Source organism: Petromyzon marinus, chromosome 12 (genome assembly GCF_048934315.1).
Source record: "Petromyzon marinus isolate PM22_M1 ecotype Great Lakes invasive population chromosome 12, UKy_Petmar_22M1.pri1.0, whole genome shotgun sequence".
Lineage (NCBI taxonomy): Eukaryota > Metazoa > Chordata > Hyperoartia > Petromyzontiformes > Petromyzontidae > Petromyzon > Petromyzon marinus.
Genome location: NC_133678.1, coordinates 12430954 through 12443248, shown reverse-complemented (window position 1 = coordinate 12443248; position 12295 = coordinate 12430954). Strand labels below are relative to the sequence as shown.

General features: G+C 49.7%; 1 protein-coding gene across 3 annotated transcripts; it reads left to right on the top strand.

Annotated features, from left to right (window-relative positions):
• The first annotated feature begins 2396 nt into the window (after window positions 1–2396).
• On the top strand, window positions 2397–9776 carry MKKS (MKKS centrosomal shuttling protein). 3 transcript variants are annotated; one of them, XM_032952731.2, is made up of 8 exons: window positions 2397–2479; window positions 3920–4308; window positions 4873–5322; window positions 6269–6470; window positions 6939–7126; window positions 7720–7830; window positions 8358–8503; window positions 9020–9776. In XM_032952731.2, exons 2-8 carry the CDS (start codon window positions 3925–3927, stop codon window positions 9336–9338), a joined length of 1800 nt encoding a protein of 599 aa, XP_032808622.2. In that variant the 5' UTR covers window positions 2397–2479; window positions 3920–3924; the 3' UTR covers window positions 9339–9776. The 3 variants fall into 3 exon arrangements, with proteins under 3 accessions (XP_032808622.2, XP_032808623.2, XP_032808625.2); XM_032952732.2 differs by having other exon boundaries at window positions 8358–8411; window positions 9020–9307; XM_032952734.2 differs by lacking the exon at window positions 8358–8503 and having other exon boundaries at window positions 9020–9307.
• Window positions 9777–12295: the final 2519 nt, after the last annotated feature.

Genomic DNA, 12295 nt, shown 5'->3' with positions numbered 1-12295 from the left:
CGGACGGACGCTGAGGACGGCTGGTCTCTTCCACTGCTCCAGAAGAATTCTGATCCAATCCGCCCCTCCGGCCCCCTTATGTCCCCAAAACCCCTTAACCCCCGGGTCATATGACGTCATCCTGCACATCCAATCGAATCCTCTTTGCGGCCGTTTTGAGCGCTCTGGCCGTTGGGGGGGTCGCGTCATCCCCCCCCCTTCCCATCGTCTCTGTACCTGCGTTCCTCGCCGTTGACTCATCGATAATCCCCTCGCTCCCTCCAACTTAAGTCAACTCTTATCTGCCTAGGGGCTTTTTCCTCCCACCCCACTGTTTACACTGCCGCTGGGTGCTGGCCTTGAGGTCCCACCCCCCCGTGCTGTGTATGCTTCATCGCGGCCGGTCTGTAAAGCTCTATGCCACCTTCTTGGGGGGGCCGCCATGTAATCCGGTCTAGGGGGCTCAGCCAATTTCCTGGTCCGGGGAAACCGTGGAACGTCCCTGTTAATGGGGTACTCGGGTGAAAACCCATCGCACCAGGTGATCCCTCAGGGGTGCATGTGAGTGTTTAGTGGGGCGTGCGTGCGTTCGTGGGGGGTGGGGGGGGGTGCAGGGAGAGGGTAGCGCCAGCCGAGCTGCTCCGCTGCGGTGGCACCACACCAACATGTTCAACATTTATATTTACGAGATCTAACCCAAAAAAAACACTTTATTACGGATAATATTGGTGGCACGAAAGCCAACATGTCAAACAGAAATATTTACGCTATTTAACCCAAAAAAAACACTTTATTACGGATAATATTGGTGGCACGAAAGCCAACGTGTCAAACAGAAATATTTACGCGATCTAACCCAAAAAAAAACACTTTATTACGGATAATATTGGTGGCACGAAAGCCAACGTGTCAAACAGAAATATTTACGTGATCTAACCCAAAAAAACCACTTTATTACGGATAATATTGGTGGCACGAAAGCCAACGTGTCAAACAGAAATATTTACGTGATCTAACCCAAAAAAACACTTTATTACGGATAATATTGGTGGCACGAAAGCCAACGTGTCAAACAGAAATATTTACGTGATCTAACCCAAAAAAACCACTTTATTACGGATAATATTGGTGGCACGAAAGCCAACGTGTCAAACAGAAATATTTACGCTATTTAACCCAAAAAAAACACTTTATTACGGATATTGGTGGCACGAAAGCCAACGTGTCAAACAGAAATATTTACGTGATCTAACCCAAAAAAACACTTTCTTACAGATAATATTGGTGGCACGAAAGCCAACGTGTCAAACAGAAATATTTACGTGATCAAACCCCAAAAAACACTTTCTTACAGATAATATTGGTGGCACGAAAGCCAACGTGCCAAACAGAAATATTTACGCGATCTAACCCAAAAAAACCCCACTTTATTACAGATAATATTGGTGGCATGAAAGCCAACATGTCAAACAGAAATATTTACGCAATCTAACCCAAAAAAACCCCACTTTATTACGGATAATATTGGTGGCACGAAAGCCAACGTGTCAAACAGAAATATTTACGTGATCTAACCCAAAAAAACACTTTCTTACAGATAATATTGGTGGCACGAAAGCAACGTGTCAAACAGAAATATTTACGTGATCAAACACCAAAAAACACTTTCTTACAGATAATATTGGTGGCACGAAAGCCAACGTGCCAAACAGAAATATTTACGCGATCTAACCCAAAAAACCCCCATTTTATTACAGATAATATTGGTGGCATGAAAGCCAACGTGTCAAACAGAAATATTTACGCGATCTAACCCAAAAAAACCCCACTTTATTACGGATAATATTGGTGGCACGAAAGCCAACGTGCCAAATAGAAATATTTACGTGATCAAACCCCAAAAAACACTTTCTTACAGATAATATTGGTGGCACGAAAGCCAACGTGCCAAACAGAAATATTTACGCGATCTAACCCAAAAAAACCCCACTTTATTACGGATAATATTGGTGGCACGAAAGCCAACGTGTCAAACAGAAATATTTACGTGATCTAACCCAAAAAAACACTTTCTTACAGATAATATTGGTGGCACGAAAGCCAACGTGTCAAACAGAAATATTTACGTGATCAAACCCCAAAAAACACTTTCTTACAGATATTGGTGGCACGAAAGCCAACGTGCCAAACAGAAATATTTACGCGATCTAACCCAAAAAAACCCCATTTTATTACAGATAATATTGGTGGCATGAAAGCCAACGTGTCAAACAGAAATATTTACGCGATCTAACCCAAAAAAAACCCACTTTATTACGGATAATATTGGTGGCACGAAAGCCTCCTGCCGCCACTGCTGTGTTCAAACTGCGTGGTTTAACGCGGGCCCTGACCCTGCACCGCCTTCACCGCCTTCACCCAGGCAATCACCCAGGCAACCACCCACAAATCCCTGCTCACTTCCGCGACAACCACAGCAGCAGCAGCTCCCGACGAGCTGGTGAGTGGTATTTTTACGGCCTTTGTGGCCAGATTTGGCGACTTAACCACTTGGGAGACGACGTTTGTTTGTTGTTGCTGCTGCGAGTTAATTCCACGAGCGGCTAACGTTTTTTGCGTGTCAAAATATCTCGTGGATTTGGCATTGCTGATGCATACATGTCAACCACGTATCAGTGCCCTACCTTATTGCAGATAAATTCAGACCCTATTGATCCCCCCCACCCCCGTGCCCCTTATAAATCTCAACGTTCATCCTACAAGGGAGAAACACAAACAAATAGACAAACATTATTTTTTGCCCTTATTGAAACGTCTGTTACGCCGTATCGAGCTGAAAACTCAATTTCCTTGTACACGAATACGGGCTAAATCGTATGGTTTGAACAGCATGGAATCTAGCAGCTGTTGGTTGATAGATACCCAGTGTCTTGTGGTTGATCTGCTTCCCTACGACAGCAAGTCCCGTTGTTGAAAAGTTCCGTTCTCGGCGAAAGACGCGTTTCCCCGACAACAATCTCGCCGTAAGAAACGTAGCGATTACGTTTGGCGAGGTAGCACGCGCGTGCGCGCGCACTCACACAACTTGAGGGTAACCCCGCCGCGTTGCTGTATGGCACCGCTCCGCCGCGCAGCAGCTCAAGAAAGTAGTTCGCCGTTCACCGGTCAGAAACCACGTTATAGCGAAGCGTGTTCCACGTTATAGCGAAGCACGTTCCGTGTTATAACGAAGCGTGTTCCACGTTATAACGAAGCGTGTTCCACGTTATAACGAAGCCCGTTCCACGTTATAGCGAAGCGTGTTCCACGTTATAGCGAAGCGTGTTCCACGTTATAGCGAAGCGTGTTCTGTGTTATAACGAAGCGCGTTCCACGTTATAACGAAGCATGTAACAAGTTATAACGAAGCGCGTTCCGTGTTATAACGGGCGCGTTTCCGCGGTGTGCACATTTTTTTCTCCCAAAAGAAGATCCACGTTATAGCGAAAACGTGTCGAGTGAACACGTATTAAGCGAGGACTTAACATGTGCAATTGACATTTAGAATGTCATGATTTTAACCACAGATTTCTACATTTAATATCAGTTAAGGCTTTTTAAATTCTTGTTCGTGTGTGTCAGATAATGCTTAAGTACATTTGTTTACTTGTTAGCTTCTGGTCGAATATAATCGTGAGACTACGGTACGGTACATGCTGACACGTATATGCGGTTTTCGTGTCTAGAGTGATGAAGTACATATACATATTTTACTCAGAATGATCAGGATTTGTTTGAAGAATTTGACTGCTGCCTAAAAACGTTAGCGCAGTAAAATCCATTTTCGTCTTGCGAGCATTGCGATACTGTCAGGTATGGCGATGGCGCGGGCAGTCCTTCATCCAGCAGCGGATCGATCTCGACCATCGATGACGATTTACTTTTTTTTTCTTCACAACAGCGGCGATGTCGTCCTCCCCGCGTCGCGAAAGAAAGCTTCCGTCGCGCTGCGTCTCCGATCCGCTGGAGGACGAGCGGGAGCGGGGCGAAGCGCGCCTCTTCCGGACGCTGCTCGGCAGCTGCTACGGGCCCCAGGGCGGCCTCAAGCTCCTGCGTAACGCGGTCGGCGGCCCCACCGTCGCCACCTCCACCTCGGCCGTGCTGCTCCCGGCCCTGCACCCGCCGGGCCCCGTCCTCCGGCTGCTAGCGGCCGCGGTGCGTGGGCACCTGGGGCGGCGCGGCGACGGGGGCCTCTTCGTCGCGCTGCTCGCCTCCCTGCTGCTCGAGGGAGGATGGGGGATGGAGGTGCCGCCCGGCCTCACGGGGAGAGTGCAGGGACGCCTGCTGCAGGTGGGGAAGGGTTAGGATGCGGCCTCGCAGGCAGGTGTCAAGGATGCCAGGTGATGATGCGTGGGGGTTAGGGCTGGCGGGCACGCCGCAGGACCGGCCGTTGGAGGTCAGAACATCTGGAATGCAGAGCGTGGGTGGCCCCTTTCTGTAACGAAAGGAAATTAACACAATGTTGTAAATGTGACAATCTTGCCGGGTGGTGGAGGGTTCATGAGCCAAACAAAATACTACCACTATTAGATGAAAAAAATAGTTTAGTTTTGCGTGTATATTTTAAATGAACTTATTTAGTTCAGTTGGTTTGATGCAAACATCCATGTAAAAGAGCTGGCACCACTCAAATGCTGGGTTTTGATAGTGGATTTCACTCGTGCCTGATTCAATAAAATTGTCTCAGCAAAGTCATCAATAATTCCGTAAAATCCCATCCCATTCAACTTTTTTTAATGAATCCCACTCCGAGAATTAGCATTGCTTGCGCCATCGCTCCACCCCGCGGCTCGATGCAAACAATGGAAAGCGGTCACGCAAAAGGTGCTGACGGATGCCACTACGTGTTCCCAGCTGTGCGAAAGATACCTGCGTTCGGAGGAGTGCGCTTGCCGCCTGCGCGTGGATCTGGGTTCGCTACCCCGGCTGCTGTCGCTGGTGCTCACGGTGCTGGGCAGCAAGCCGGCATGCCTCCTGTCACGACGGACAGCGCGTCACGTCTCCACCGCGCTGCTGCGCTCCTTCCTCCACACGGTGCCGAGCTCCGGCCCGGCACGCGGTGACGGCGGCGACGACGGACGGCCGACGACGGTGACCCTGGGCCACGCCGTGCTGGTGAGCGCCGTGGGACCGCCGGTCGAGGAGACGCGTGTGCTGCCGGGGCTGCTGGTGGAGACCCCCGAGGTGGCGGTGAGCGTGGCGGGAGGGAGCCCAGGTGCCGAGGGATCCATCCGCGTGGCCGTTTTCAACACCTCTCTGTCGGGGGACGTGGCCGAGGGCGGCGAGCGGGAGCTGCGCCATGAGGTGTGTCTCGCAACTCGAAGGCTGCCTCCGTGTACGATGTGCACAAGTAATCTAAATTTCGGGTTTTTATTTCAGAGTGAACCACGGGCAAACTCCTTGGCACAGTACTGTGCTTGCTTTAGGATTCATGCCAATGGCTTACATGACAATACACTCTGCACATTGATACTTCCCGGTTGTGCTGTATAGTTTTTTACCCTGCCTCGTACATGCTGTATACATCTTGGGCAGATTTTTTTTCCCTTGACTCTTGAGTAAATTTAACGTTCCCCTGGTAATATATTAGAGGCAAGCGTATGCTATATGTCACACCTACTGTATACATGTATCCAAAACATTGCAGCACTTCACGTAAAAATAAATGCACATATCACAACCCTTTTGTCAATCCACTGCTGGATGAGAGCCTCCTCATGCCGTGCTAGTCTTGGGGTTTATTTGACCAACCTCAACCATGCTGGTCAGTGCGGGCCGGTTGGTGAAGGTGGGGAGCATAGACGTGGGAGCATGGTACAGTACAACAATGGATTTAGCTACACTGCCCTCTGCTGCCCACAATGTGTAACCACACAGGCTACAGCACGTGTTTTAGACTTGGCCCCACAGCTCCCCACACAAGTACACGAAGACAATACAACACATAGATAGCCATATACTGCATAGCAATGTAGATTCTTTAGGCTACTGATATTTGCGAGCACTTATTAAAGCCAGCACAGGTCATGAAAGGGTGCTGTGGGCAGCACCACGGCTGGCCGCTTTTGTCTTCCCGGTTCCCGATGTTTACACACCGGACGTGAATTTTGCTGCACTCTTTTAAGCCTAAGTCGACCTAGAGGTGACCCAAGACTGGTCCTCAGATAAACGTGCACACACCGTGCTGTAACGCATTCTACCCCACGCTCGTCTTCGCTCGTCTTCGCTTGGGTGTGTCGACCGGCACCAGGTGGCGGTGGGCGTGAGTGCGCACGGTGCCACGCTCGCGCAGCTTCTGAGTCTGGGTGAGCGGCTGCTGGCACTGGGGGTGCGGCTCCTCGCCTGCCAGAAGGTGGTTCACCCTGCGCTGTGCCAGTTCATGGAGGAGCGCGGTGCACGCGTGCTCGACCGCCTCGGAGCTTCCCTCGTTGAGCCCCTCTGCCGCCTTACAGGTAGTCATCACCGACATCGGTAGGGCCTCATTTCATCCGGGTCTGTCTGGATTGGCGAACCCGGAAAATAGTTCTGTTCAAGGTGCACCACTTCCACGCCTTGGTTGTAGACACTGGTCACATGCCACATCCCAGAGTCCACCAGCGACCCAGAATATATTTCCACTCCCAGCACACCACATCCATTGAACCTTTCGCTATGGTTGTGGCCATTTACGTGCGTTCCGTATACCACAGTCTTACCGGAAAAATATTTCCAGGTCGCTGGTTAATAATCGTCGTCGTCATCATCGTCATTGCGCGCATGAGAATTTCCCCTGCACGAGCTCGGAGGTGTCCTGTGCGTGACATCCAGTGCGGCAAGTAGGCCGACGGTGCGACTTGACAAACACACGCGCAGGCGATCGGCCGGCGGAGGCATTGCGAGCGCCGTGGTGTCTCTCCTGCCCACCGCCCCCCCACCGCCAGGCGCCCGGCCGCTAGGCTCGCTTGCGGGCGTCGTGACCCCGGCGCAGCTCGGACTCGTGCAGGGCACGGACGGCGTGCGCGTGGGGGAGAAGCGCTTCCTGCACCTGCGGGGGATGGACGCCCCCGCGCCCCCCGTGTGCACGCTCGTGCTGTGCCACCGCAACGACGCCGCGCTCGCCGAGCTCAAGGTGCGCTCGCCTCGCTGCTGGGCCGTCGGCAACGCCTCTCCGCCACGTCCCTCCGGCAGTGTCAGAGACCCTCCGTTTTGTTAGACTTGTATTTATTGCGCACGGACAAAAGAGCACCGCTCTATGCGGTAAAAGTGGCAAATGCGATGCACGTTGGGTCCACAAGGGATTGTGATATTCCAATCCTGCGTGGTGTTTGCCTGTGGCCTGTGGCCAAATCACGCTGTGACCGATCTGATCAGACCTCAGAAGCTCAGCTGGTTCCAGCCTGAATGGATGATCACCATGAATAACAGGTGTTATAGGGTGTGTGGATGTGGGCAGCAGAAGGCAGTGCACAAAGAGTTTCTGTTGTACTGTACCTCTCTTGCTCCCACGTCTATGCGGTCCGTCTATACCAATTCACACTTACGTGATGAAGTATTATCATATAACCTACATGACCCGCATAGCATAGAGAAGCCCTCATCTAGCAGTGGATTGAGCAAAGGCCTATGCATGTATATTAAACCTTGCGTGCTTCAGGTCTCTCACCTCCGCCCACACTGAATTCCCATGCTCTCGTGAGTGTAAGCCCTGCTCCTGCATTACAGCTGGCGTGCCAGGCAGCCCAGCACGCCCTGCAGGCTCTGCTCAAGGAGCCCCTGGCCCTATTTGGCGGGGGCTGTACGGAGACCCACCTGGCCGCCTACATTAGACACGCGGTGAGTCCGTCCCTTCAGTGACATAGGCACCGCGCAGAATGTGGTGCATCAGCATTGCACGTAGACATAGGGCAATGGTTGCCATCCATCCTTCTTCCTGGCATTTCCCTACGAATGTGAGGTCTGCCTTCCTGGTCCTCTTTCGTCGCTAATTCCTTTCTTGGGCCACTCCATAGTCAGTCATATCCTTGTTTGCTATTTCGAACCATCTATTGGTCTCTGGCCTGATGTTTACATGTTTATCACCTTATTTCCAAAGAGCTGTGATGCATTACATGTTGCGGTGTAATACACAAATGAATTACTGGTGGACTTACAAACGAGATGGACTCGATTCTCATAGACAAACATCAGATTGAAACGCAGGAAGCGACCACGGGTTTATGCGACGCCATTTGTGGCGCCGGCCACATCACCTCTCTCAAGAGCCTCGCCGGCCCTTATCATTCGCAGTGCTTGCCCATACAGTCTGTGAGCCCACAAGGGGTGGACCTTGGTCTCTGTTTGCGGCGCTCGCTGTGATGCAGGCAATGGGGATGAGCGAGGAGCTGCTGCAGGAGCTGCGCTGCTCGCGAGCCCAGGTGCGCAGCGTGGCGTCACACCTGGCGGGCGCACTGGAGGCCGTGGCGTGCACCCTGAGCCAAGGCCGCGGCACCCACCTTGTGGACAGCAGGTGCAGGCCTGGTTTGGTTTGAGGTTAACGTTGGCGGACTGTGCGGCCGCACAGAGTCCACTAAAATTAGGAACCCCTATGCTTGTCTCAATGGTAAGGCTACGGTTTTGGCCTGATACTTTTTGTTTTTTTACATTCACCGCCGAGGTGCAAGCTCTCCAATTAATGCAGCTTCCGCGGCATTGCAGAACTGCAGCCCTCATTCCTTTCCGCCACCCGCCACAACCCACCACTGTGCCACCAGCCACCAGCTGTCACTGCCACTGCAAATGACAATGGCTGACATTTTGACGGAAGCCATAAGTCATGGACTGAAAATACAGATTTGTAGTTTCAGCACGTGACATACGGCATTTTTTTTTTAAAGGAGATAAAGCTCCTAACTCAATGTGTTTGTACAGCCATTCCCAATATTGCGTGCGTATTTTTCGTTGACCACTGTGACTTCCATGCCAATATCATAACCTCTCTTGTAGGTTCTTGATGGAGATGTGCCTGGCTTGGTCTCGTTTGCAGGTTTGGGCACCTTTGGGTGGCGTGGCGAGTAGCTCTGCCGGACGAGGACTGGGAGGCCGTGCTCCAGAGTTGTGCGTGTGGCGCCGTGGTGTCTCCCCCGCCCGGCGTGAGCTGGCGGTGGCTGGGCCAACGTGGCCATCGTGACTCCACATCGCTGGGCGACGAGGCGACGGCTCCGACACCGCTACTCGCACCGCCAGATCCTCCACCCTCTCTGCTGCTCGACTCCTTCACGGTCAGAAGCAATGCCCTCCAAGTGGCTGTGGAGGTCGCCAGCCTCCTCCTGGATGTTAAGTGCACGATCGAGGACACCAATTAGAAATAAAGCCACCAAATGTCTTCTTTCAGATGGGACAGTCCCAGTTGCCCTGAAACATTTGCATAAATCAGTATTTTTGTCTTTGTTTAACATGTTAACTTTAGAGAAGGGCCCTTAGGCTACAGAGGTAGGCTATTCGATAATAGGGGCACGCTGTTAAGACTGTAGAGGCACGCTGTTGAGACAAAGTCAATATTTCACTGGATGCAGAAGCCCAAACCGGTTAAACATTACAAGGCTGCTTGTCAACACACTGTGTGATTGGGTTTGGAATGCCACAACGCTTGTGGGCCTTTTGCTCTGTGCCGTGAGTTGGAATCTGTGTCAGTACTTGTTATGTACATGTCTGAAATGACCCGCCCTGAAATTATTTATTTTTTATTTTGTATGCATATGCAGGGTTGTGTTAACTTATAATAAAGCTATTCTTGATACATGGCTGGTGTTTGCGTGCGCTTTTTGCGCGACTATATGTAATCACGCTGAGACCCGTAACTTATAATCAAGCTGCTTTGCAGACAGACCCAACACAGGAAACCTGTGAGCATTGTAGGCATCTCCTTTCATGATTTTCCACCCGAATTGTGACATCTTAGCGTAGGGGGGGGGGGGGGAACACCTACAGCCCATGGGCAAGATACCGACCGTAGCTTCATTTGATACATTTATCTGTCACTGCAAGCATCTGAGGCATGCCGATTGGGTCCTAATAGACACTGTTGCTAATGTTAGCATGCAAAGTCGCCTCTGTCACAGCGGGAAATGTAAGCCCTGATTATTTTTTTGCGCTATTAATGGACAACGCTAAGGTGTGCTGTTCATGCGTGGCCCTCCGAAAATCCTTTACCACCACTAGGAAACGGTTCCCTGCCACTGATTTCAAGGAAGATACAACAGCCACTCACCGCTGTCAGATGTATAACTAGATTATGAGCTCTGCCCTCAGATGTCAATTACAATGATAATGATTTGCGTTTGACATTGTGTCCAATACACCAAGATGTCTCATTGCTTTCCATCTCAAATCAACACATTGAAAAGGCACCCTCAGTGGCACAAATTTACTCAGCACCTGGCCCGCAAATGGGCATTAATCTGCCAGTAAGGGTCGATGATGGCTCTCAATGGAGTAATTGCAATCAATGCTAAAAGCCCTGCCTCTAGCTGTCAATCTTCTAAGCCCCATGAACTGTCGTCAATCAATGTCATAGTCGGCTTTGCTCAGCAGCTGTCAGTCAAGTATCGCTCCCCCGCCCATAGCTGTTAATTCATATTAAAGGTTTTTAAGGTTTCAGATTGGGTAAATTTAAATATCGTTTATTGTTAAATTTGAATCACAGTTCCTATGATTACTGTTGTTACATTGTTTTTATAGCTTTATTTTGGTGATTTCGAAAACATGTGGTGAAGCCATGTTTCTTTGCGGAAGTGCGGAGTTGGCCTGATAACTTAAATCTAAATTGTCTTATGGTTGTTATTGTTTGACTTGCATCACACTGGGATTTTTGCAACACAGCGTTGTAATACGGTGGGGTTTTTTTTCTGGAAGATTTGCTGGTTTATCCAGGATGTTTCTGTTGCGCGTCGTCGCTTTAAGATGTTTCTCTGTTCATATTTAGTTTGTTGCGGTTGCACCCGACTTAAGAGCCGCATGGCTCACAGGGCTTTACCTAATAAATGAAACTTGAAAACCCGCCACCACCCGACAGCCAATTCGGTAAGGTTTGTCGCGTAAAAAAACGTGCCAATTCGTCACTGCTTCAGCACACCGGTGTGTTGGCGAGTGAACCCACAACATTTACACTTCGAGAACAATGTTTCGCTGGTGGTCGTTGTGGGTTTACTCTCCACCACAATCGGTGTGCTAAAGTAGTAACTAATTGGCACGTTTTATTTACGTGACAAACCTTACTAATTAGCACACCTGTCAACCCCTTATTAGTGCCTATCTTATTACAGACCAATTCAGATCTTATTGGTCACCCCGTGCCCCTTATAAATCTCAACGTTCATCCTACAAAGTCCCATCACAAGGGAGAAACACAAACAAATAGACACATTTTTTTTGCCCGTATTGAAACGGCTTTACCCCGTGTGAACCTGAAAACTCAATTTCCCTGTACAAGAATACGGGCTAATCTTTGGGTTTTTCGGTAAAGTCACGTCGAAATAAGACAAAATAAAATGACATAATATACGACGTTTCGATTGCAACACAAGCAATCATCATCAGGTAGAGGAAACATATAACCGCAGATTTCTATACAGACCTTAAGTAGGGGGAATTAACACAGATATACCAGGGGATACAGAGAGACGGAGCATCACACTAAATCAAACAGGGTTTAGCAAAATTTGGAAACTATGTAAAGCAACACAGACGGTCGGTTAAAACACAATTAACGCATGGTCTGGTTTTAACCGACCGTCTGTGTTGCTTTACATAGTTTCCAAATTTTGCTAAACCCTGTTTGATTTAGTGTGATGCTCCGTCTCTCTGTATCCCCTGGTATATCTGTGTTAATTCCCTCTACTTAAGGTCTGTATAGAAATCTGCGGTTATGTGTTTCCTCTACCTGATGATGATTGCTTGTGTTGCAATCGAAACGTCGTATATTATGCAATTTTATTTTTTCTTATTTCGACGTGACTTTACCCGAAAAGAAACCCCAAATATTAATTCCCGCAGTCACGAAAGCACCAAATCGAATACGGGCTAAATCGTGTAGGGTTGACAGGTACGAATTGGCTGCGTCGGGTGGTGTGGCGGGTTTAACGCCACGTTTATATTTACGCGATCTCGCCCAACCTCTCTATTTACAATGGACAATATTAGTTTGAGAAATCCCCTACTCTCTCTAACATAACGTGTCGTTATTATCCGTCCTGCCTGCTGTCAATCAAAGCCTCAAGACCACGCCCACCGGCTGTTGATACAACCCGCGAGCCACGCCCAC